The sequence below is a fragment of the Hyperoodon ampullatus genome, assembly GCF_949752795.1.
Source record: "Hyperoodon ampullatus genome assembly, chromosome: 13".
Lineage (NCBI taxonomy): Eukaryota > Metazoa > Chordata > Mammalia > Artiodactyla > Ziphiidae > Hyperoodon > Hyperoodon ampullatus.
In genome coordinates this window covers 63,551,154-63,577,026 of record NC_136926.1, presented here as the reverse complement: position 1 = coordinate 63,577,026, position 25,873 = coordinate 63,551,154, and the positions used below count along the sequence as shown (strand labels likewise).

Below are 25,873 nucleotides of genomic sequence, written 5' to 3'. Positions count from 1 at the left end.
CTGGGTTTTTACATAGTTTGGTATATAATTTAGTTATTTCCCCAACAAGCCTATTAGATTGCTTGAACCAGATAAGTTTATTCCCTCATCTAAGACCCTGAAGCCAAAATAAAGGTCTGTCCCAATACTCTTGATAAAAATATACTATTTCCTAATTTAAGGACTTGGACAATATGTAGCAAAATACTTAAAAAAAAAAAAAAAACTATGCCCTTTCATACAGCAATCCTACTTCCAGAAATCTGTACTCAAGAAATAACTAGATTTTGGTCAAAGATTTTTATTCAAGGAAGTTCATTTCAGTGTTATTTATAATAGAGAAAGTTGGGAGCATCATTTACGTTCAACAGGAAAGGAATGATTAACTAAATTGTGGTATATTCACACGTGGGAATTTTGGGCAGCCATTACAAAATCCAATTTTCAAGGATTATTTAATGACATTGGAAATGTTCTTACTATAATGTTAAGTAATGAAAGCAGGACACTGGTGGGAATACAAAATGTACAACCTCTATGGAGGGAAATATGGCAATCTCTACTATAATTTCATGCACATTAACCCTTTGACCCAGCAATTCTACTTCCAGGAACCTTCCCCAAAGATACACTGGCAAACACGCAAAGTGATATATGCACACCATTACTTGTTGCAACATTATTTATAAGAGCAAAAGAGTAGCAACAGCCCAAATGCCCATCAGTAGGTGACTGGGGTAGATTATCATATGAACAAGATGGAATACACGCAGCTACAAAGGGAAGGAGGGAGAACTTTCTGTACTTATTTGGAAAGATCTCCAGAACATTCTATTATGGAAAAAATAAAAATACAGAACAATTTCTGTAATATGCCGCCTTTTGTGTAAGTAAACCAAGTTCAGTTATTTTATGGAGTTCTTAAAAAAAACTTGACAGTTTATTTGTGGAGGATGTGACAGTCTGTCTCTAAATAATGTCTGTCATTCCTTCCATTAGTCCAGTGAGCCTCAGCCGGGGGTAATTTTGCCCCCCTCCCTGGGGAACATCTGGCGATGTCTGGAGACCTATTTTGGCAGTCACAACTGGGGGTGATGCTACCAGCATCTAGTGGGGAGAGACCAAGGATGCTGCTCAGCATGGCACAGTGCACAGGAGGCCCCACAGCAAAGAATTCTCTGGCCCCAAATGTCAAGAGTGCTGAAGATGAGAAATCCAGAATTAGCTCTTCCATCTTAGTTATGCCAGGTCTGTACCATTTTCTTCATCAAAATGTTACTGTTACAATAGGTTTGGTATTATTACTGAAAATTCTGTTATAGACACAAATATAAAATATATCTACATATTAGGTTAAAGTGAATAGCAATTATATTAATGTTAAGAACTAAAATTTTCACAGAGAAAAGACACAAATATAAAATCAAATAATTTAAAAACCTTGTAATATTAAATTTGAGTGGTAAATATTAGTATGAACTCATCATTTGCCTCTTCTTAAAACTAGGTATGGGCTTCCCTGGTGGCACAGTGGTTGAGAGTCCGGCTGCCGATGCAGGGGACACGGGTTCGTGCCCCGGTCCAGGAAGATCCCACATGCCGTGGAGCGCCTGGGCCTGTGAGCCATGGCCGCTGAGCCTGTGCGTCCGGAGCCTGTGCTCCGCAACAGGAGAGGCCACAGCAGTGAGAGGCCCACGTACCGCAAAATAAATAAATAAATAAATAAATAAATAAATAAAACTAGGTATGTATTTCCTAGCTCTGCCCAATCAAAAGGCCAAGAAGCAATGATAATCCAGTAGCAAGGAACACCCATAACTGTGAGACTGTGATCTCTAAATGGTATTTCCCATCAAAGGGAACCAGGGCTCTGTGAATCAATGGCTGATTCCAGGTCTGCAGCAGAATATTCAAATTGAGCCTGGGTCACCTTGTGCAAATGACAAAGAAGCTTGGCCCTGCCACACCTAACAGAAGGGGAGGCTAAGAAATAGAATCCAAAAGTTGGGGTTCTATTATGAGAGTAGAAGGATGAAGTAAATATTGGGAGGCAGTTATCAATCTCTGCCACAGCAGCATGGGGGCTGACAATCAGTCTCTGGATCTGCCCTGTCCAGTACAGTAGCTACCAACCACATGTGGCTACTGGGCACTTGAAGAAAGGCTAGTCCAAACTGAAGCATGCCCTAAGTATAAAGTGTACACTGGATTTCAAAGATTTAGTATGAAAAAAAGAATGTAAACGATCACAATAATGTTTATATTGATTATATATGGAAATGATAGTATTTTAGATATACTTGGTTAAATAAAATATGTTATCAAAATTGCATAGTATCTGTTTCTTTTGATAATTTTTAATGTGGCTACTAGAAAATTTTTAAGTATGTGTGCCTCACATTATATTTCTATTAGACAGCGCTGCTCTAGAAAAACCAGTTACAGGGTCTTCTGAAAGGCTCGGAGCTTGGGAAATGGGACAGACATGGGAAGTTTATCAAAGGCATGAAGAGAGAAAGAGGAACAAAAATTTAAGAGAGGGAGGGAGGGAGGGAGGGAAGACAGACTAGTGGCCACAGAACAGAAGAAAATATCTACAAATGACAGAGGACGAAACAAGTCTTATAAATCAATAATTTAAAAACGGACAAAGGATTTGAAAAGACATTTCACCAAAGAAGATATGCAATTGGCCAATAAGTACACGAAAAGATGCTCAATATCACTAGTCATCATGGAAATGCATATCAAAGAGAGGAGATACCACTGCTCATCCACTAGGATGACTATAATCAAAACGACAGAGAATATCAAGTGCTGATGAGGATGTGACAAAATTGGAACCTTCATCCATGGCTAGTAAGAATGTAAAATGGTGCAGCCACTTTGGAAAACAGATTGGTCGCTCCTCAATTAAACACGGAGTTACCATAATAATTCCACTCATAGGTATAAAAATAGGCAAATCTATAGAAACAGAAAATAGATTAGTGGTTGCTTAGTGCTGGGGGTAGGAGATGGGGATGACTGCTAATGGGTACAGGGTTTCTTTTCAGGGTAAAGAAAAATGTTCTAAAATTGATTGCAGTGATGATTGTATAATCATATAAATATAAATATAGCTAAAACCATTGAATTGTACACATTAAATGGTAAATTGTATGGTATGTGAGCGAGATCTCAATAAAGCTGTAAAAAAAACACTAATGATGTTATACCAAACAAGTCATGAGATCATAGTGAGAGAGAGAGAGAGAGAGAGAGAGAGAGAGAGAGGGAGGGAGGGAGGGAGGGAGGGTGGGAAGGAGGGAGGGAGACTGACTCATTGGTTACCACTGGAGGTTGCTAGGGCACAACTCATGACTCTAAAAATCAAAGAGAAAATTCTGATTTTCAAGTATGAACTACATTTCAGGGTAACCAAATAACTATTGGATGGGGGAAAGTTCTATGGTAGAGAATAATTCCAGCTATCAATCAGAAGGAATGACAGAATCACACCTCTAGCGAAATAAGTGATTCAGGCAAAGCTCATCTATGGATGCTACAACCATTGATGGGAACTATAGAGCAGAGGAACCTGGCTGACACACCTGAACCCACGGACCAATCTTGGTACCACCACAGGTGGGACAACAGGGCACTACATACTTCTGCATGCGATGGAATGTGATGTACTCAGCATCATGTATGAAGTATGTCGCCCAAAAATTATATTGATCCTGAATTGAATCTAATCAATCTAACTTTTAGTCTAGAGTAATTATAAGGGTAAGAAGAACTAGCTAAGTATTACCATGAGCATACAATGAGCCACATCCAGGAAGTTTAGACTCTGCAGGACAACCTCCCTAGCAATCAAGTCAATAGCAAGTGGGGGAAAAAAAAGAGGGAGTCTGTTCTAGATTAAAAGATACTTAAGAGAACAACCAATTACAAAATGCAAATCTTGATTGGTTACCAGTTCAGTAAACCAATTGTAAAAAGACATTTTTGGAACAATATGGGAAATCTGAATATAAACTGGGTATTAGAGGATACTAAGCAATTACTGTTAATTTTGTTGGGGTTGATAATGACACTGTGGTAATATAAGAAAATGTCCTTATTTTTTTTAAAGATGTATGCTGAAGTATATATATGTGAGAAATAACATGAGAATCTAGGATACAGTTTAAAATATTGTGGCAAAACAAGAGAGGAGGCAGCAATAGATTAAATTACTCTAGACTAAAAGCAATAGATTAAATCAATAGATTAAATAGATTAAATCAATTGGGCAAGATGCTAATTATGGAAACTAGGAAATGGTGGGTTCATTGTGCTCTTTTCTCTTTAGTGTTTGTCTAGAAATGTTCATCATAAAAAGTTGTTTTTTAAACCCAGCGATGTTCAAGAATGGGTAGGACTTACCGGTTCCCAGATATGCTGAAAGGATGCAATCTGTGATGTCAAGGAATCCAAGCTCAAAAGCACATATGTACGTGCCATTTGACATGATGAGAGGCAATTCTTTCAGAAAAACCCTTCTAGGCTTCTCTATTTTTGATTGCTTACTAGCTTTTTGTTTTTCCTCTCTGAACCATTTTATGTCAGGTTTCCCAACAACTGATCACCTTAGGGAAACTGCAGCAGCACTATAACCTCCTCAGCAAAGCCCCAGGTTTCACTGGGAGGTAAGGCTCTCTATTCCTCCCTGGGGGGCACAGCCCTTCCCTGAGCCGTGCACGAAGCTATCCAGTTTTCACCCACCCTCCTCAGCTGACTCTCACAGTCCCCCTGGGTCATAAGTAGAGAGGTTATAATCAACCCTGTTTCAAACAGGTGAAGGAAGGGAGATTGTTTCTCTAAAGGATTTCACAGCCACAATTTTTTTTTTTTTTTTTTTGCGGTACGCGGGCCTCTCACTGCTGTGGCCTCTCCCATTGTGGGGCACAGGCTCTGGACGTGCAGGCTCAGCGGCCATGGCTCACGGGCCTAGCTGCTCCGTGGCATGTGGGATCTTCCCGGACCGGGGCACGAACTCATGTCCCCTGCATCGGCAGGCGGACTCTCAACCATTGAGCCACCAGGGAAGCCCTAAAGTTTCATTTTAACATGTTAAAATCCAAACATATTATTTCTGGAATATTCTTTGAGTCCTGCAGATTTTAGCATTTTACAGTTCTCTGCCAAACCCCTGCTTAAACACAGTTAATAATTTGGCTTTAAACTCAGAATGTCCATTTTAAATATTGTCAGTGGTAGCCCTGACCTATGTTCCTTCTGTTCAGGCAGATTCTTTCACGGTACAAGTAGCAAGGATTGAGGACTTGACCAGGAAAGCCTTCAGCTTAATCTTCCGGGGCTGGAACCAAACAAGAGGACTTTTCCTCAAGTGCTCAGTATAATATCTTCATCTGTACTCAGTGGCTCATGAAAATGCATTCAGAATGTACTCCCTAGATCTCTTACCATGGCAGGTTGGAGGCTGCTAAGACAAACACGAGATCCTCGGAGCGGGCCAGCCCATCCATCTGCACCAGCAACTCAGTCTTCATCCGCAGGCTTCCTTCGTGCTCTCCCCTGGAGAAAGACGAGGAGGTGAGATGCTGCCAAGAGGCGGAGTCTTTGCTTCCATGACCAGAGTGACACTCATAGCAAGGACTCAGTGACGGCAGACCGGCTGCCCTTCTGACAACTAACCCCTTCCCTGCCGCATTCTCAGGAGCGACTCATCCCAGGGTTGGAGAAAAGAAGCAACTGGTACTACTTTCAAACAGTAACAGAAAGGAAGTAAATGAATACAATGATGATATTGAAAAGAAAACCAAAGGTTGACAATGAACCAGAAAAGAGGAGACAGTGGCACTAGTAGATTAAAAAAGGCAGCCTGGCTGTGTTGACCTGCCGTATCATTTACCCTTTTAAAAAATGGCTTCATTGAGAATAATCCTTTTCATTTATACAGCAGGCATGAAGTATTTTACACACACTATTTCTTTTAGTATAATGTATGGACATAAACTGTCCAAGAAGAGATGAACTACAACACAATGCTTCATTCTCTTCTAATAAGAGACAAGATAATGACACGGAAACTAGGCTTTCCTTGCACAGCAGATTAGAGGCAGTTTTCTGTGCAAATTCATCCTCCGATTTTCCCACCACCCTCACTGCTGAGACCCTCCCGCCAAGAAAGAGATCACTACACCATAGGACGTGCACAATCGAAAGTGGCTCAAGGTCCTGACCAGCTCCAGCAGACTCTCATGCAGATCAAGTTAAAAGGACAAAAAAGCGCCTTTCTAGCACAACACGACATTCAGCTTCTCATCTCTGCCTGTATACGGTGGCAGCCCAAATTAGGCTTATGGGTTTTTTAGGAACTGTGCCCCTTTCTATCTAAGAGGAAATATAAATATAAACATCGTTATATATTTGTCTAGCATTTACACATAATTACTATTCTTTTAACATAATATGACCCCCAAAGTCTTCAGAGCACCTGCCCTTATTCCCTTATCCTTTGAAGACTCTCTTTTAGTGTTTAACTTCCAGACAAGGAAACTGACATGCTCAAGGCTGGTAGATGAAGTTTCCAAAGTAGCTCAATCAAAGCTGTGGAGGGCCCTGGGGATGGAGATGGGCAGAGTGCATGTAAGGGCGAGTGTCACTGCAGTAAGGCAGGCCAGGAGCACAGGGCATTGCAGAGGAACTGACCACTGGGGTGGCCTGGTGCGCTCCCAGCCAGGCCCCCGTGCAGTTGCCTGTTCCCGCCAGGCTCCCTTTGGAGAGGGAGAGCATCCAGCCTGGGGCTGACTAGCACCCATGAAGCCATAGAAACAGTTGCATTTCAATCAACGACATGAATCTCATGCATCTTGGATGCATCTTGATGGTTGTTTTTCTCTGCTGGGAAAATGGTTTTTAATAAGTAAAATTTCATAAATTATATTCTAGTTATGCTTCCAACAAGATAATTGTTTACTTTTCATTAATATTAGTTCTGCCTTGATGACAGACCATTAGAGGCCATCAATAAATGCAGCTGTGTTGAGTTTTCCCTGAGAGCTGTTTTTTCAAGCCAGGGATACCAAGTTTAGTAAAAAGTTTCAAAGAAAAACACCTCTGATGAAGACAGAAAGATGTTCTTAAAACACACACACACACAACCTCATTACAGTCTGAGATGTGTTCTGCCTGCTGGGGACATTAGTGGACACTTAATCTTTAGAATAACATATGTGACATATTTAAAATCGGTCCAGCTGAGCCACAGTCTGGTGTCACAGAGAAGTGGCGGCTTCCCTGGCCTCACACGCCTTGTCCAGGGCTGCCTCTCAGGGCTTAGCCCTTGGCAGCCCCGTTCCCCCCAGGCAGCCCCTCTGGCTCCAAGGGAGGTGTTCACAGGCGGCTATTTTGAGCCAGCAGGATGGTTATGGCAGCCTGGGATCAGGGGCTGGGTGATCTTCAGGCCTGAAATCCACTCTGTGGGGAAGGGGGAAGGGAGGATGACATTTCCTCTGGTTATAAAAACTACTTAAATCAGCTATTCAGTTAACAGGATCTAATTTGAAGACCTTTCTGTGTGTCTGCAGAAAATCTGTGGGCTTATTAATAGGCTAATACTGTTGGTAAATGTCGATGGGCTTCCGACCGTCAAACACACTTATGAGAGGGGAGAAGTGATGACCAAAAAAACCCTTTCTTTTACCCAGGAGCCGTGCCTCTCTGACTCATCACTGACTCCAGCTCGTCCAGGAAGATGGTGGAGGGGGCGTGATAGCGGGCAAGTTCAAATAACACCTGGGTGGGAGAAAAGCAACCACTTGTTCAAATTCATATACTTAAAGTTCTCAGATGCTCCCAGAGATTAAAAGCTTAGGATAGCTGTAATATTAAGCATTTATGCTTCACTTTGTTATTTCACAATAACTTTATAATCGTTACAGTTACTTCTCCCTAGCACTACCCCATGGTCCAATTATTTCCATTTATCACTTGGTAAAATTAGAGCCAGAGAGAATAAGTTGTTAGCTCAAGGTTATTAATCATAGGATTTCCCTGGTGGCGCAGTGCTTAAGAATCCGCCTGCCAATGCAGGGGGACACAGGTTCGATCCCTGGTCCGGGAAGATCCCACATGCCGTGGAGCAACTAAGCCCGTGCACCACAACTACTGAGCCTGCGCTCTAAAGCCCACGAGCCACAACTACTGAGCCCGTGTGCCACAACTACTGAAGCCCATGCGCCTAGAGCCCGTGCTCCGCCACAAGCGAAGCTACCGCAATGAGAAGCCCACGCACCGCAGTGAAGAGTAGCCCCCGCTCACCACAGCTAGAGAAAGCCCACGCACAGCAACGAAGACCCAACACAGCCAAAAATAAATCAATAAAAATAAATAAATTTATTTTTTTTAAGTTACTAATCATAAATGGGAGAGCTTAAGATAAAACTCGGTTCCTGAGCTTTGTTAGTCACTTTGTTAGCTAATTTGTTAGTTAACCCTTGAGACCCCCTGCCAATAACATGTTCCACATGGACACAAAAGCCTTGGAATACGTAAAATCAGTTAATAATTTTTTTCCCTTACCACTTAGAGACAATAAGAACGTTATTCTCAGAAGGAAGAACTGCAGAGAAAGGATAGAGTTCCAGTCATGGGTAACAAGGCCAAAGAATTTTGCCCTTTCTGTTCCCCAAATTACTCCACGGGGTCCCCAACTCTGCTGTTTGGTAGACTCAGATACTTGAAGGCAATTCCCAATTGAATAAAATGTTCCATTCCAGAATAAAATATTATAGACTGAATAAGAACAGGAAAGCAACCAGCAAAAGAACAGCCATAAAAACAAAATGGAGAGCTCTAAAGGGAGATGTGGTAGTGATGAAAAGAGTATAAAAAACAAGACCTTTTTTTAAAAAACCCTGAAACTAATCTCTTGAGCACCATATACAATTCTTCCCTGGTTGATCAGAGAAAGCATTAGAGATTTAGAAAAGAATAGATGTTCTTTAATAGGCATAGGAGATTTATCCTCTGTGTCACTTAGCACTAGCAAAGCATCACAGAATAAATAAGAGGGGAAGGGCTCAGAAAAGGCCAGATTGTGGTTTTCATAGTAGTAGCAGGTCGTCCCTTACAGGCCTCCCTGTCACTGAATGGGAAACTCCTCACTTTCACCGCTGCTTGTGTGTGTGTGGTCCCTCCATGCTCATGTGCAAGTGTTTTCCTTTCACAGAATCCTATTTCATTCAGCCAAGACAACTGGCTCAGCCCAGTGAGCTTAAGAGAACAGTGTCAATGCCGGGACACTCATCACAAATGTTTTTTAGACACAACAGAGACCAACTCATTAGCAGCAGGTAATTTGTCTTCCTGTCACAAAAAGAAAAGCTCAAATATACCTGGTATTCAGGATGATTACAACAGCAGCAATCTACCCAATGAAAACCGGCATATTAGAACACTTTTACACGTTTTTAAGGCACTCCCCAAAGTGCAGAGAGACCAACAGCCTCAATAAGACCAAACATCCTGCTGGAAGGAGAACCACGTCTGGAGCCTATGTCTCCACATGGACCACGCCACTGCCCTTCCACTGCCAGAGAATATATAGAATCCTGGGTAAGTGCTTGGGAAGCATTAGTCTAAAATTTTCAAAAGTTCTTGGAGGAAGTTAAATCACACAACTGGGGGAGGGTGGAATGTTGAAAGATGTAAGCAACAACAGGTGTGTGCATTTGCTAAAGAGACCACTCAGCTACTCAATAGCATCCACTCCTAAGAGACATGAACATTAGGAGGGGAGGGAGAAACGTAACCGAAGGGTTCCCTATAAATAACTCTTTAATTGGAATAGAAAGAGAAGCAAATGGTAGGAAAGTGTCTCTGATTTAGGGGAAGGCCTTGAAGGGCTTTCTTTATCTGAAAGCTTCACTGTTAAGAATCTTGACAGCATGACCAAGGTTTTCCAGGTGAGGCTCTTTCCAGGAGCTCAGAAAACAAGAGTAATTTCTGAAAGGACAGAAGATAAGATCCTTCCAGATTAGCATTAGCAGAGTTATCTGTTTTCCTTTTTTTTAAATTAATTAATTACTTTATTTATTTATTTTTATTTTTGGCTGTGTTGGGTCTTCACTGCTGCGCACAGGCTTTCTCTGGTTGCGGCGAGCGGGGGCTACTCTTCCTTGTGGTGCGAGGGCTTCTCCCTGCGGTGGCTTCTCTTGTTGCGGAGCACGGGCTCTAGGCTCGCGGGCTTCAGTAGTTGCACTACGCGGGCTCAGTAGTTGTGGCTCATGAGCTCTAGAGCGCAGGCTCAGTAGTTGTGGCGCACGGGCTTAGTTGCTCCACGGCATGTGGATCTTCCAGGACCAGGGCTCGAACCCGTGTCCCCTGCATTGGCAGGTGGATTCTTAACCACTGCGCCACCAGGAAAGTCCTGTTTTCCTTTTGAATTATTTTTTAATATCCAAAAAATGTATTTCATAGAAAATAATATGAATATCTTCTAAACCTATAGAAAGATGCTCAAATTCATTCAGAATTAAAGAAATGCGTGTTTGAGCACTTAAATATTACTTTCAGTATCAGACTGGCAAAGATTTTTAAATTTGGGTAGTACATGGTGTTCGCCAGGGTGTGAGGAAGCAAACACACACCACTGATGGGAATGTAAGCTGGTGCAACCCTGTCGGCAGGGAATTTGGCAATCAGTGGTTTTCTTTCCTTCTGACCCAGCAACTCTACTTCTAAGAAATTGTCCTACACTTCACTATATGCAAAGACACGTGTATAGAAAGACTCTTCACTGTAGCTTTCTTCATAATAGCAAGAGACTGGAAACAACCTAAATGTGTATTAAGAAAAGATTGGTTAATCACGTTTTGGTACAACCATGCAATGAAGTGTCATGCAGACATATTAAAAACATGTTCTGTCTATCTATAATAGTGTGGAACAATATCCAAGTTACATTGTTAAGTGTGAAAAAACCCACAAGGTACAGAAGAGTATGTGTGCTATGTTCCTACTTGTATCTTAAAAGGAGGGAGATCGAGATACAGTTGTTGACGTTAATGTAGATATAAGTAAATGTTCTGGAAAGCAATTGTAGTAGTTTCCTCCAGGGAGAGGGCTCAGGGGTCTTTTTTACTATTTTTTTCAGAAAATCTACTTTTTTTTTCTTTGGCTGCGTTGGGTCTTCATTGCTGCACCTGGGCTTTCTGCCTTTCTCTAGTTGCGGCGAGTGGGGGCTACTCTTCCAGGGGCTCCTCTTCGTTGCCGTGCATGGGCTTCTCATTGCGGTGGCTTCTCTTGTTGCAGAGCACGGGCTCTAGGTGCGTGGGCTTCAGTAGTGGTGGCACATGGGCTCAGTAGTCATGGCTCATGGGCTCCAGAGCACAGGCTCAGTAGTTGTGATGCACGGGCTTAGTGGCTCTGCAGCATGTGGGATCTTTCCGGGCCAGGGATTGAACCTGTGTCCCCTGCATTGGCAGGCAGATTCTTAACCACTGTGCCACCAGGGAAGTCCCTGAAAGGCTACTTTTTAAATGTATGGTAAAGGAAGGGGAAAAAATTGGGGGCGGAATCATTTCCTAACTCTTAGAAGTCTAACAAAACAATACTGAAGCAGAGGAAAACTTGAGTTAAATAACATGCTCACACAGAATGGAGCATTCTAGTTAAATGACTTTTCTGGCTATTCAACATTAAACAAGAAAGTCCATTTAGTTAAAATCTTTGTTAAGAATATTCATTAAACATCTGAATTTCTTCTTTGCCTGGGTGCGTCTTGTCCAGGGAATCTTTCTCTAAGCACCTTGCAGTGTTTTGTGCTCATAGTTCAAAACGCCACTTTTCATAACAGGAGATGAATCTAAACTGATTCTGGGGGCACCTTGTAAGTTTTGTTGTTCTTCATCACGCAGAAATGGAATGTTAAAGAAAAAAGTCTTCAGGCTGATAAGAATTCTAGTTTGTTGGATTTAAGCTAATTGAAATCTAGCTAACTAGAATCACATGGAACCCATAAATTTAGGAGCAGCTAAATTTAAACCCTGTCTGGCACTGAGTTAGACTCAAGATGAAGAACAATGAAATAGAAGATGTCAACATAGATTTCCATGAATTACAATCTGGTAGGGGTGATAGAATTTATAAAAACTTACACATTTGAAGTAACTTGAGAACAATCACAAAGTAATAAGTAATAGGTTATTTTAGGTAAATCAATCCTTTAAAAATATTTTATTATCACTTCCAAATAAGCCACAATATTTTGAAAATAAGTCTATCCAAAGTAATGTAATTTAAGCATAATATTTTAGGGTAATTTCTTTTCAGAAAATATATCATATTTATATCCACTTTGTATTGATTACTTATCAGTCACCCTACAGAGTGCAATAGTTTAACAGGATTTCTGAGCAGGACCCACCTTACATTGAGGCATAAATCAAAAAACAAGTGTTCTCATAAGGTGACTGGAAGATATAGTAAAATTTTATAATATAAAATATACCATATACTATGAATGAGATATTGTAAAGATGGAAACAATCTCTTAAGGGAAGAAAAAAATCCCTACAGGCTATGGGCTCTGCGAAGGAAAGTTGCTCAGAGCACCTGAAAGAATAATTAAGTTTCAAGTTTCTTGATTCTTCCTTAGAGTATCTAGTATAGGGACTAGCATACCGTAGTAGCCTCTAAATAAATGTTAACTAAATATACTGCACATGCTTAATAATAAATGCTTCTTGAATGAAGAAAAAATAGGCCACCTCAGAGACAATTTTTTCCAGCTTCTATTCCCAAGTTGCATGGATCGCAAAAGGGCTGTTGGTCAAATTCCCAAAGGAAGGGAGATCATGTTTGCTGATAGGGGCATGACTGATAGCCACATATAGCAGTCAATCAACCTCCCAGGTTTTTGGTAATTAAGATCCAGGATAAATTTGAACATACAAATCACTTAAAACAAATAAGATATAACCTCATTTTGTACCACGGTATTTTGCCGGAACTTATTCTAAAAAACCAAAATCGAGAATCCCTACCCGAACAAGTTTTTCTGAATCCCCTCTCCATTTGCTTACGATGGTAGATGCAGAAATATTAAAGAAGGTTGTTTTGCATTCCGTAGCCACAGCTTTGGCCAGCAAAGTCTTTCCTGTACCTAGAATCACATGTGGGTAAAATATATGAGCGGCCCTCGAACTCCATTCCTCTGCCTGCAGACAGAAGGCAGTCACACAAGCAAAACAGGAGGTGGTTACTCAGCAAGCACTGCCCCAGCCCTGAAGTAAGGACAGATGGGGCAGCTCGTCCTCTGCACACACGCTTCATACCAAGGCCAAAACAGAAAGCCCTTTACCTGGAGGTCCGTAGAGCAGCAGTCCTTTCCAGGGGGAAAGGATTCCTGTAAACAGCTGTGGGTACTATGGGAACAAGGAACAAGGATGAGGTTTAGTACCTGTACGTCAGCCTGCGCACCCTGAGCTCAGGCAAGCTAGGGGAGCTAGGGTGAAACACACGCAACTCTGCGTCAGGCCCTCCTTTTTTTAAGGCTGGCTTTCTCCTTCCCTCTCTCTCTCTCTCTCTCTCTATATATATATATATCTCACTTATCCCAATTTTACTTTCACACTTGATAGGATGCATGGCTTAATTTTTGTCACTTTTTAAAAGAGCAGTTATTTTAAGGAGAAGAAAGGCATATGTAGCTACTTTCCTGTTTCAATAGTCATTTCTCACATGCATAACATCATTTCCCCCAGAGTTCGATATATATGCAGAGCATCTGGCAATCTTTTGAATGTTGTGAAGCAGGTATGCTCTTTAAGATACACACTAGAACCAACATACAAAAGTGTATGTGAATAAAGCTCAAAGCTATGGTGAAGCCTGATTTGGAAGTTGCGAACATTCAGTGCAGAATACATTATGAGACACTGACTCCAAACAGGACATGCGTGGACTTTCAGTGAGTCTCTCCCATTAGCTCAAACTCAAGCCATCTGGAGTTGGTAGAGAACCAAGGAGAAGGAAAAATAATAGTAAAATTATAACTAGCTATTAGTTTCTTGCTGATGCTGATGTCAAAATGTTGACATCATGTGGAACTTCTAATACCATGGAGATAACACAACCAGAGAGTCTGATTGGGAAGTTCTATTCTTTCATGCACGAAGTCTTGTACAATAGAGCCACTCAGAGGAAATAGGGAATAAATACATTTCTACTAATTCTGAACACCAGTATATTTCTTACCCCCATGTCTGAACACAGGAAGGAAGAAAGGGAAGACAGTCCAAATTTACTGATTTTGTCCCATTCGAAAAGAAGCATCCAAAAATCAGGGGCTGCAAGGGCCCAGTGGTAAGAATAAATAGCTTATTCAATAAAGTAAATCTGTAATCCTAACTGCAGGAGGTTACAAAAAATGGCCACAAATTATTTGCAGCTCCTTCCACCAAGAGGCAGAGGGTATTTGTCTATCACTTGAATCTGGATTTGGCCTGGTGAATTTGGCCAGTGGGACATTAGCAAATAGAAGAAGAGACTTGAAAATAGAGACGAGCAAATATACGGAATATAAGAAGAGACACAGGAAAGGCTCACGGATTGGGCCCTGCCCTTTCTTGCTTCTGTCTGGGAACTCTCTGCACCACGTGAACAAGACTTGGGCTCTCCTGCCAGAGGACGAGGGGCAGAGAGAGGCCTCAGCTGCCCTGGTGATCCCAGCTTTCACAGCTTTTCCATCTTTTCCAGCCACCCTGGCTGATGCCCCAGACATGTGAGTGAGCCCAAGCAACATCACGTGGAAAAGAGCCAAGCTGGCCCAGCTAAGCCCAGCCCAAAGAGCCCACCCACAGAACAAACAAATAAATGATTGTCATTCTAAGGCACCAAGTGTTGGGGTGGTTTGTTACACAGCAACAGCCATGTGGTACACTGACCTTCTCATCACCACTGTTGTAAACCAAACATGAAGAGTCTTGTTTTTCTATTTTTCTTCCTATTTAGTGAGCCACTCTGCACAAAAATTTGTCAGGAATAAGCTGAGCACAACCCTATGGCTCTACTGGCCAGTGCCCTGGAAGGGGCTGTCTAGTCTTTACAACCAGCTGAAAGCAAAGCCCCCGATGATGGGGGTGTTGGGGGCAGGGGGAAGATCTATGCAAACAAAGTCAGATGCTCTCTCTTATGGCAGGTATTTCTACTATAAGAAGTATATTTTTAGGGAGGCAGGCTGATTTGAACCTATAGTAACTGACAAATCATATATATTATAGAGTCTTAGATCTTAAATTACCTAAGAGCAGACACCTGCCTTCAACCGATATGTAACATGATTTCAAATTGCCTAGAATGGACTGAGCCTTGGTGCTCCAGTGTTGACAAAATATTGTGACACAGGCAAAAAGTTAATTTGTGGACAGAAAATCACCCTGTCGTTCTCTTCCTGATGGGTATATGACATATAGCTTGTCCAATGGATAATGAACAGAAATATCTCCCAAGAGGCTTCCTTCCCATCCTTACCCTTATAGGATACACAACAGCTTCTTTGACTAACTGCTTGGCTGCATCGAGTCCAATAATGTCATTCCACTTTATGTTTGGATTATGGAGATAAATGTCCTGCAATGCACATTTGATCATTTTGTTAAAACTAATGTTCTCCTCTACAGCTGTAATAAACATTGGAGCAGCAGACTACCTGACTTACAATAGGACATAAAGTGCTTGTGATAAACACTTTTCATGTTAGATACATGTGTATATATACACATTGTAATTTGAGGCTAGTTCACCAAAGGGATGTCATGAAAATATTCAGTCATATTCCCTGAAGAAGACATTGCTGATATAATATGGTACTTTTAGGGTAAAAAAAAAAATCTTCTAATGAGGGACTATACCTGTCTTCGGTCAATAGCAAACCATGCTGATTTACAACCGTAATCAAAGAAGCTACAGAATATGCCTACAAATTACATTAGCTTTTACTCTGAAACATAGTTCCTAGCCGTTGCCTGGCCTCTCTCTTGCTCCTTGATCTTGAAAACACTTTCTTAATTTGCTGCCTAAAAGAGATAATGCTCCTCTGAAACCAATTTCTCTTTTTCCCTAGTGATCGCTCCCTACTTCCATCAGGAGCAATTGCTTCTACAAAACCCAAGGAAGCCAACAACCAAGCGAAAGTCTTCCCCTCGCATAGCAGAGCCCTGTAGCAACCACTGAGGGTAATCAATTAAGGTAGCTTTTACTGATACTAATTTACAGTTTCCAAACTTCAATTTCACTAGATGCTCAGAATAGTCACTCAGGGGCCTTTCTCAGTAGGAGCTGTTTTGGGCAAGCTGAATGTCTAGAGTGTTACAGCCAAAAACAAAACAAAACAAAACAAAACAAAAAACCCACCTCTTTTCCAAAGTCATTCTGAATGACTACAGAACAATCTGCAAACTACTTTTATATTTATTTAATTTTTAAATAAGTAATACATGCACATGGCTCAAAAATATACATATTTTTTAAATGCTGGTGAGATGTTATACCTCCACTTCTGTCCCCCATCCTCCCAGTTCCCTTCACCAGAAGTGACAAATTTTATTAGAGAAGCTAATAAACAGGTGATTTTCATGGTGTATAATACGTATGATCCATTCCTGGGTGAGCTGACGAAGGTCTCAGTCTTCCAAAATCTTGGGAGAACCACCCTGTCTTTAAAGGACCACCCACTCATTCTTATTACCACACTTTCTTAGGAAAAGCTTGGCACACAGTGGGGATTCAACTACCTTGGAGTTCAAGGCATCCATAGATAATAGCAGTATTTCTTGCCTTCTTCTAGAGTTGACATTGAATTCCACGTGGTACTGTTTAAGTTCCCAGTAGGAAGTCCCTCCTTATATCAATCAAAAGTTCTCAAGACTCAGCAGGACTGCCTCAGGAGGTGGTGAGCTCCCATCCCTGTCAGCATTCAAGCAGGGTCTGCATGACTGCCTCCCACTGTATTGTGGGAAGGGTTCCAAATGGAATCCTTTCAGGCCACTTATACTCTACAACTTTATTATCACTAGTCCTGGTATCCTTTTGCAAAAACACTAACAAGACTATTGATGTGGGGGTATAAAAATATTTTTCTCTGCTCTCTTACGCATCCTAATTACCACAGCCTGGCTCCATCCCTCAACCTCTCACTGGCAATAACTTCAGAGCTGGTCTTCCTATCTCCATGTCTTTGATAGCCTTCCACACCGTCATTAGAACAAACTGTCTAAAAGTACATTTGATTGCCCCATTCTCCTGATGGACGACTTGCGAAGATTCCCAGTCTCCTGCAGACCGACTCCGGCCCTGGGTCCTGTTCGCAGCACCCTTACACGCAGGAACCCTGGCCTCTCTCTCCAGCCCATCTCCCACCATTCCTTGCGTCCCAGTTGGCTCCTGAGAAGCACTGCACAAGCGCTAGAATTTCACAGGTCTGTACCTTTGCCCAGAGTGCCTCCCCCCACCCTCTTCTACTCTTTTTTCACGTGGCTATTTCCTGCATATCTTCTTCCCTAACGTATCTTCTTCCCTAACACTTTCCCCACTCCTTGGCGCAACAACATCCATCCATTACGCTCTCAAAGTGAACCTTGCCTGTGGGACGAGAAACCCTTATGGGCAAGGACTGTGTTGAGTCGTTCACCTTTGTGTTTCCAGCCATCAGCACATGCCTGACACATCAGAGGCGTGCAGGGGACAAATGCTGGGCCGAAAGGAGACCTGGGGGACCTTAATGACCTCAGAGCAGCTGTAAAGTTCTTGCATCATTTTAAACATCTCTCTGAGCCTGTCTAAGGTTTCAGTCTTTCATTAAATACGAGATCACTGGAAATTAGAAAAACCTCCTATAACTCAGGAATCTATTCTATTCCCAAGGAACTTGCCCAAAGTCACACAGCTAGAAAGAGGAGGATCTAGGAATCAAATCCAGGTCAACCTATTCGACAGCCTGTGTCGTTAACCATTAGACTTCACTGTCTTTAGGTCCTGGGGGCCAATCTTGAAAAATCAGTAGTTTGGATGGTAAGATCTTTCCTACTAATCCGTTTCTTCATGAAAATTTCCAAGTAGGAAATCAGACTCCCAACATCTCTATTTCTAGGCTTCGACTGTTTAAACAAGACGCAGACGTGCTCTTTCCTTCTCTGGGAGGCTTTCTTTCCTTAAGTCTTGGCTCGGCTCTAAACCCTTTCACCTGTCCCTTCCACTCTAAGTCTTTTTCTCTTTGGGTTTTCTTGGCCTCTATAGTGAGATGGTGGGCTTTTTATATTGTAATTTTACGATTCTATAATTTATTCATCATGCATGATTGTGCCTCTAAACAATATGAGTGCCTTTGCAAGTGGGGGCACTTTATAAATAAATGATTATATTTATTGTTATTAATAAAAGAAGCAGCCCACAGTACTCCAGGAGCCCCAATCCGCCTCCGTAAATTTGTGAATTGAATATCAGATCTTACCCGGCTCACCACGGCTGCCAATTCTCGCATCTCACTGTTCATGCCAATAAATGCACTCAGAGGTTTCAACAACCGTTCCTGACGATGGAAATAGAAAGCCTAACGTTACAATATTACTTCATCACTTGGGAAGAAAAACAGAGCACGGATCTCCAGGACACAAATGGTGGCAAGTTGCTATGAACTTTGACTTGATCTCAAGGTTTCTCTGGACCCAAAATTATATTCCCAAAGTTCATCTGAATTTTGGCAGTTTGCAAGATGAATGTCCCATCTTAGCCACTTACTGAAGGGTCTGGGTTACAGTCGAAGCTGTTCAAGCCAAGTTCACTGGTTGCTCCTTTTATGGCATCTGTGAGGAGCCCTCGGAAGTCAATGATTTGGCCCTGAAAGGGAGTAACAGTTATTGAAACAGCTATTAAAACACGAGGGGAGACTAACCTTAATAGCTCAGTTTCATTAAATTAAGACACATTTATGTGCCTTGGTATGTAGTGCAAACTTAAAGCCTCAAAGAGAAACTGCAGGGCTTCCCTGGTGGCGCAGTGGTTGAGAGTCCGCCTGCCGATGCAGGGGACACGGGTTCGTGCCTTGGTCTGGGAGGATCCCACATGTCGCGGAGCGGCTGGGCCCGTGAGCCATGGCCACTGGGCCTGTGAGTCCGGAGCCTGTGCTCCGCAGCGGGAGAGGCCACAACAGTGAGAAACCTGCGTACCGCAAAAAAAAAAAAAAAAAGAAAGAAACTGCACTAATAATGAACAAGATGATTTCATCAAGTTGGGGCACTCTAGGAAAAAGAAACAAGTTATAAAGAAATTCTTCAGAATGGAGTTGGTCTGGATAAAATTCCCAAGCATTTGCCAGTCCCTGACACACCATCTGCTTCCTACATGTCTACTTCCCTGTATTGTCTCGTCCTTTTTAAACATTCCACATGCAGGAAGACCTCACTGGCACAAGAATATTGATAGCTCCTATTTATGGACTACACTGTACATTTACCACTCAGGAGACTGCCTGGCACAAAACAGGTGTGCAAGGTACTTGTGAGGATTATTTCCAATCCTTCTAACACTTCTGCTAGTCGGGAGTGGTATCCTAGTTTCACAGATGTGGAGTTAAGGCCAGAGAAGTTAAATGATCTGCCCAGGGCCACACAGCTAACAAGTGACTTAAGACCAGGATTCAAACCCAGATATCCATCTCCCCTACCCATACTCCTTCTGCCTCCCCTAGAGGCAGAATGAAAAAGCAAGGATGCCTGTAAAAAATAAAAGACAGTAACAGTAGCCAACATTTACTGAGTGTTTATTATGTGCTGGGTGTAAGACTAAGGCACTCCATTCATTATGACCTTGGAAGTGGGCACTATGATTATTTCCATTTCACAGATGAGAGAAATGAGGCTTGGAGAGATTAAACAACTTGCCCAAGATTCACAGCCAGGAAGGTCTGACCTGGGGTTTGAACCTAGGCAGGCTGACTCCAAAGCTAGTGCCTTTGGAAACAGCACATCTACAAAATTTGCACGGGGGCCTGGGAATCATGAAGCTAGGGGCTCTGAGATGGCGATGAAAGACCCATTTTGGAGATAGGCCCCTGACCATATGCCCTCATTCAGCTTATGAAATGCTAGGGAGAAAACCGTCCACAGTTTACCCTGAGGACATTTCTGCTGCAAAGAGAATTTATAGCCAGATTCTTTCAAAGGTTAAGTGCTGGGTTAAATAGCCCTTCCTTGACCTGATCAGAAACATTCATTCATATTAACATGAGACGTTCATGAGAGCAGCATTGCTGGGCACACAAGTGACCAAAAACGTGACATAGGTAGTGACGGTGAGCAGGGAAGTACTTCTCCATGGGCAGCAGTGATTCGAATGTGTCACCTCCAGGAATCACCCATATAATCGATGCCCTAAAAGGAGCCAGTTCTGGCCCATGAAGTGGCTCCCCTTGATATCAGGGAGATGCTCCCAGTTCCCCTCCAAACACACACACCCGGAGTTTAGTTTGCCTGAGAAGAGCTGGCCAGAGGTAAGTCAGCAGTCCCGTACGATGAAAGAAAGAAAGATGACTCAATGACATTCAACCCTGAAAAATTATAATCAAGATAAACACGTTTGGACAAAGGGAAGATGGCGGAAGAGTAAGACGCGGAGACCACCTTCCTCCCCACAGATACATCAGAAATTCATCTACACGTGGAACAACTCCAACAGAACACCTACTGAACGCTGACAGAAGACCTCAGACCCCCCAAAAGGCAAGAAACTCCCCACATACCTGGGTAGGTCAAAAGAAAAAAAAGAATAAACAGAGACAATAGGATATGGACGGGACCTGCACCAGTGGGAGGGAGCCGTGAAGGAGGGAAGGTTTCTACACACTACAAGCCCCTTCGCGGGCGGAGACTGCAGGTGGCGGAGGGGGAAAGCTTCGGAGTAGCGGAGGAGAGGCACAGCAACAGGGGTGCGGAGGGCAAAGCGGAGAGATTCTGGCACAGAGGATCGGTGCCCTCAGGCACACACCAGCCCGAGAGGCTTGTCTGCTCGGCCGCCGGGGCGGGCGGGGCTGGGAGCTGAGGATCGGGTATCGGCTTTCAGTCGGAGCGCAGGGAGAGGACTGGGGCTCGCGGCAGGAAGAGAGCCTGAAGGAGTTAGTGCACCACGGCTAGCCCGGAGGGAGTCCGGGGAAAGGGTCTGGAGATACCGGAGAGGCAAGAGACTTTTTTTCCCTTTTGTTGCCTGGTGCGCGAGGAGAGGGCATTAAGAGGGCTGCTTGGGGAGGCGCTGGAGACAGGCGCGAGCCGCGGGTAAGGCGCGGACCTCGGAGACGGGCGTGGGACGCTGGGGCGGCTGCTGCTGCTGCCGCTGCCGCTGCCGCCGCCGCCGCCCGCCGCCACCGCCGCCCGCCGCCGCCGCCGCCCGCCGCCGCCGCCGCCGCCCGCCGCCGCCGCCGCCGCCGCCCGCCGCCGCCGCCGCCGCCGCCGCCGCCGCCCGCCGCCGCCGCCGCGGGGCCTGTGTGCGAGCGCGGGTCACTGTCCGCCCCGCCTTCCGGGGAGCCTGTGCACCCCGCCACTGCCGGGGTCCCGGGACCCGGGGACGGCTTTCCCGGGAGGGCGCACGGAGCGCCACGGGCTGTTGCAACGTCACGCCGGCCTCTGCCGCCGCAGGCCCGCCCCACACTGCGCGCCCCTCCCTCCCCTCTGCCTGAGTGAGCCAGAGCCCCCGAATCAGCGGCTCCTTTAAACCCGTCCTGTCTGAGCGAAGAACGGACGCCCTCCGGCGACCTACGCGCAGAGGCGGGGCCAGATCCAAGGCTGAGACCCGGGAGTTGTGAGAGCAGAGACAGGGAAATCTCTCTGTGCAGCCTCGGAGGCAGCGGATTAAAGCTCCACGGTCCATTTGATGTGCCCTGCGTCTGTGGAGTGCATGAATGGACAGCGAATCATCCCAAATTGAGGAAGTGGACTTTGAGGACAAGATTTAAGACTTTCCCCCCTTTTTCCTCTTTTTACAACGAATTATCCCAGATTAAGGAGGTGGACTTAGCAAGATTTCAGACTTCTCGCCCTTTTCCTCTTTTTACAACGAATTATCCCAAATCGAGGAGGTGGACTTGGAGAGCAAGATTTTTGATTTTTCCCCCTGCTCTCTTTTTGTGAATGTGTATCTGTAATCTTCTGTGTAAGATTCTCTCTGTATAGCTTTGCTTCCACCATATGTCCCTGGGTTCTATTGGTCCGTGTTTTTTTTCAATAATTACTTTTTAATTTTAATAACGCTACTATATTTCATACTTTATTCTATTTTACTTTACCTGCTCTTTCTTTTTTTCCTACCTTCCCTTCCTCCCTCCCTCCCTCCGCACCTCCTTGCCTTCTTTCTTTTTCTTTCCTCCCTCCCTCCCTCCCACCCTTCCTCTTTCCACTTTCTTTTTCTTTCCTTCCTCCCTCCCTCCCTCCGCTCCTCCTTTCCTTCTTTCTTTTTCTTTCCTCCCTCCCTCCCTCCCACCCTTCCTCTTTCCAATTTCTTTTTCTTTCCTCCCTCCCTCCCTCCCACCCTTCCTCTTTCCACTTTCTTTTTCTTTCCTTCCTCCCTCCCTCCCTCCGCTCCTCCTTTCCTTCTTTCTTTTTCTTTCCTCCCTCCCTCCCTCCCACCCTTCTTCTTTCCACTTTCTTTTTCTTTCCTTCCTCCCTCCCTCCCTCCTGTCTTTCTTTCTTTCTTTCCTTCCTCCCTCCCTCCCTCCCTTCTTCCATTCACTCTTCCTTTTGCTTTCATTCTTCCCTCCCTCCCTCCTTTCTTTCCTTCTTTCTTTCCATCCTTCCTCCCTCCCTCCCTCCTTTCTTTCTTTCTTCCTTCCTTCCTTCCTTCCTTCCCTTCTTCCTTTCTTCCCCTCTCTCTTTCTTTCTTCTACTAATTCTTTCTTTCTACTTTTTCTGTTATTCTGAGCCAGGTGGATGAAAGGCTCTTGGTGCTGCAGCCAGGAGTCAGTGCTGTGCCTCTGAAGTGGGAGAGCCAACTTCAGGACACGGGTCCACAAGAGACCTCCCAGCTCCACATAATATCAAACAGCGAAAATCTCCCAGGGATCTCCATCTCAACACCAGCACCCAGCTTCAGTCAACAACCAGCAAGCTACAGTGCTGGTCACCCTATGCCAAGCAACTAGCAAGGCAGAAACACAACCCCACCCATTAGCAGAGAGGCTACCTAAAAACATAATAAGGCCACAGGCACCCCAAAACACACCACCGGACGTGGACCTGTCCACCAGAAAGGCAAGATCGAGCCTCGGCCACCAGAACACAGGCATTAGTCCCCCCCACCAGGAAGCCTACACAACCTACTGAAACAACCTTAGCCACGGGGGACAGACACCAAAAACAACGGGAACTACGAATCTGCAGCCTGCAAAAAGGAGACCCCAAACACACTAACATAAGCAAAATGAGAAAGCAGAAAAACACACAGCAGGTGAAGGAGCAAGATAAAACCCTACCAGACCTAACAAATGAAGAGGTAATAGGCAGTATGCCTGAAAAAGAATTCAGAATAATGATAGTAAAGCTGATCCAAGATTCTATTTCCAAGATCCAAAATCTTGGAAATAGAATAGACAATATGCAAGAAACAGTTAACAAGGACCTAGAAGAATTAAAGATGAATCAAGCATCGATTAAAAACACAATAAATGAAATGAAAAATACTCTAGATGGGATCAAGAGCAGAATAACTGAGGCAGAAGAACGAATAAGTGAGGTGGAAGATAAAATAGTGGAAATAACGGATGCAGAGCAAAATAAAGAAAAAAGAATGAAAAGAACAGAGGACAGTCTCAGAGACCTCTGGGACAACATTAAACGCACCAACATTCGAATTATAGGGGTTCCAGAAGAAGAAGAGAAAAAGAAAGGGACTGAGAAAATATTTGAAGAGATTATAGTTGAAAACTTCCCTAATATGGGAAAGGAAATAGTTAATCAAGTCCAGGAGGCACAGAGAGTCCCATACAGAATAAATCCAAGGAGAAATACGCCAAGACACATATTAATCAAACTGTCAAAAATTAAACACAAAGAAATCATATTAAAAGCAGCAAGGGAAAAACAACAAATAACACACAAGGGAATCCCCATCAGGTTAACAGCTGATCTCTCAGCAGAAACGCTACAAGCCAGAAGGGAGTGGCAGGACATAATTAAAGTGATGAAGGAGAAAAACCTGCAACCAAGATTACTCTACCCAGCAAGGATCTCATTCAGATTTGATGGAGAAATTAAAACGTTTACAGACAAGCAAAAGCTGAGAGAGTTCAGCACCACCAAACCAGCTTTACAACAAATGCTAAAGGAACTTCTCTAGGCAAGAAACACAACAGAAGGAATATACCTACAATAACGAACCCAAAGCAATTAAGGAAATGGGAATAGGAACATACATATCAATAATTACCTCAAATGTAAATGGACTAAATGCTCCCACCAAAAGACACAGAGTGGCTGAATGGATACAAAAACAAGACCCATATATATGCTGTCTACAAGAGACCCACTTCAGACCTAGAGACACATACAGATTGAAAGTAAGGGGATGGAAAAAGATATTCCATGCAAATGGAAATCAAAAGAAAGCTGGAGTAGCAATTCTTATATCAGACAAAATAGACTTTAAAATAAAGACTATTAGAAGAGACAAAGAAGGACACTACATAACGATAAAGGGATCGATCCAAGAAGAAGATATAACAATTGTAAATATTTATGCACCCAACATAGGAGCACCTCAATACATAAGGCAAATACTAACAGCCATAAAAGGGGAAATCGACAGTAACACAATCATAGTAGGGGACTTTAACACCCCACTTTCACCAATGGACAGATCATCCAAAATGAAAATAAATAAGGAAACACAAGCTTTAAATGATACATTAAACAAGATGGACTTAGTTGATATTTATAGGACATTCCATCCAAAAACAACAGAATACACATTTTTCTCAAGTGCTCATGGAACATTCTCCAGGATAGATCATATCTTGGGTCACAAATCAAGCCTTGGTAAATTTAAGAAAATTGAAATTGTATCAAGTATCTTTTCCGACCACAATGCTATGAGACTAGACATCAATTACAGGAAAAGATCTGTAAAAAATACAAACACATGGAGGCTGAACAATACACTACTCAATAACGAAGTGATCACTGAAGAAATCAAAGAGGAAATTAAAAAATACCTAGAAACAAATGACAATGGAGACACGACGACCCAAAACCTATGGGACGCAGCAAAAGCAGTTCTAAGGGGGAAGTTTATAGCAATACAATCCCACCTTAAGAAACAGGAAACATTTCGAGTAAACAACCTGACCCTGCACCTAAAGCAATTAGAGAAAGAAGAACAAAAAACCCCCAAAGTTAGCAGAAGGAAAGAAATCATAAAGATCGGATCAGAAATAAATGAAAAAGAAATGAAGGAAACGATAGCAAAGATCAACCAAACTAAAAGCTGGTTCTTTGAGAAGATAAACAAAATTGACAAACCATTAGCCAGACTCATCAAGAAAAGAAGGGAGAAGACTCAAATCAGTAGAATTAGAAATGAAAAAGGAGAAGTAACAACTGACACTGCAGAAATACAAAAGATCATGAGAGATTACTATAAGCAACTCTATGCCAATAAAATGGACAACCTGGAAGAAATGGACAAATTCTTAGAAATGCACAACCTACCAAGACTGACTCAGGAAGAAATAGAAAATATGAATAGACCAATCACAAGCACTGAAATTGAAACTGTGACTAAAAATCTTCCAACAAACAAAAGCCCAGGACCAGATGGCTTCACAGGCGAATTCTATCAAACATTTAGAGAAGAGCTAACA

At 43.1% G+C, this 25,873-nt stretch overlaps 1 protein-coding gene across 1 annotated transcript in view; it reads right to left on the bottom strand.

Moving 5' to 3' along the window:
• The window catches only part of KATNAL2 (katanin catalytic subunit A1 like 2), a gene marked incomplete at its 3' end in the record, with an annotated part of 97,557 nt that overhangs the window by 11,316 nt on the left and 60,368 nt on the right, over positions 1–25,873 (bottom strand). The window contains exons 7-13 of the mRNA XM_079717016.1: positions 18,772–18,870; positions 18,485–18,562; positions 15,508–15,606; positions 13,337–13,400; positions 13,020–13,138; positions 7,676–7,767; positions 5,434–5,544 (exon numbers count right to left, since the gene is read on the bottom strand). Coding sequence (XP_079573142.1) covers positions 5,434–5,544; positions 7,676–7,767; positions 13,020–13,138; positions 13,337–13,400; positions 15,508–15,606; positions 18,485–18,562; positions 18,772–18,870 — 662 coding nt within the window. The remainder of the gene's footprint in view (positions 1–5,433; positions 5,545–7,675; positions 7,768–13,019; positions 13,139–13,336; positions 13,401–15,507; positions 15,607–18,484; positions 18,563–18,771; positions 18,871–25,873) is intronic.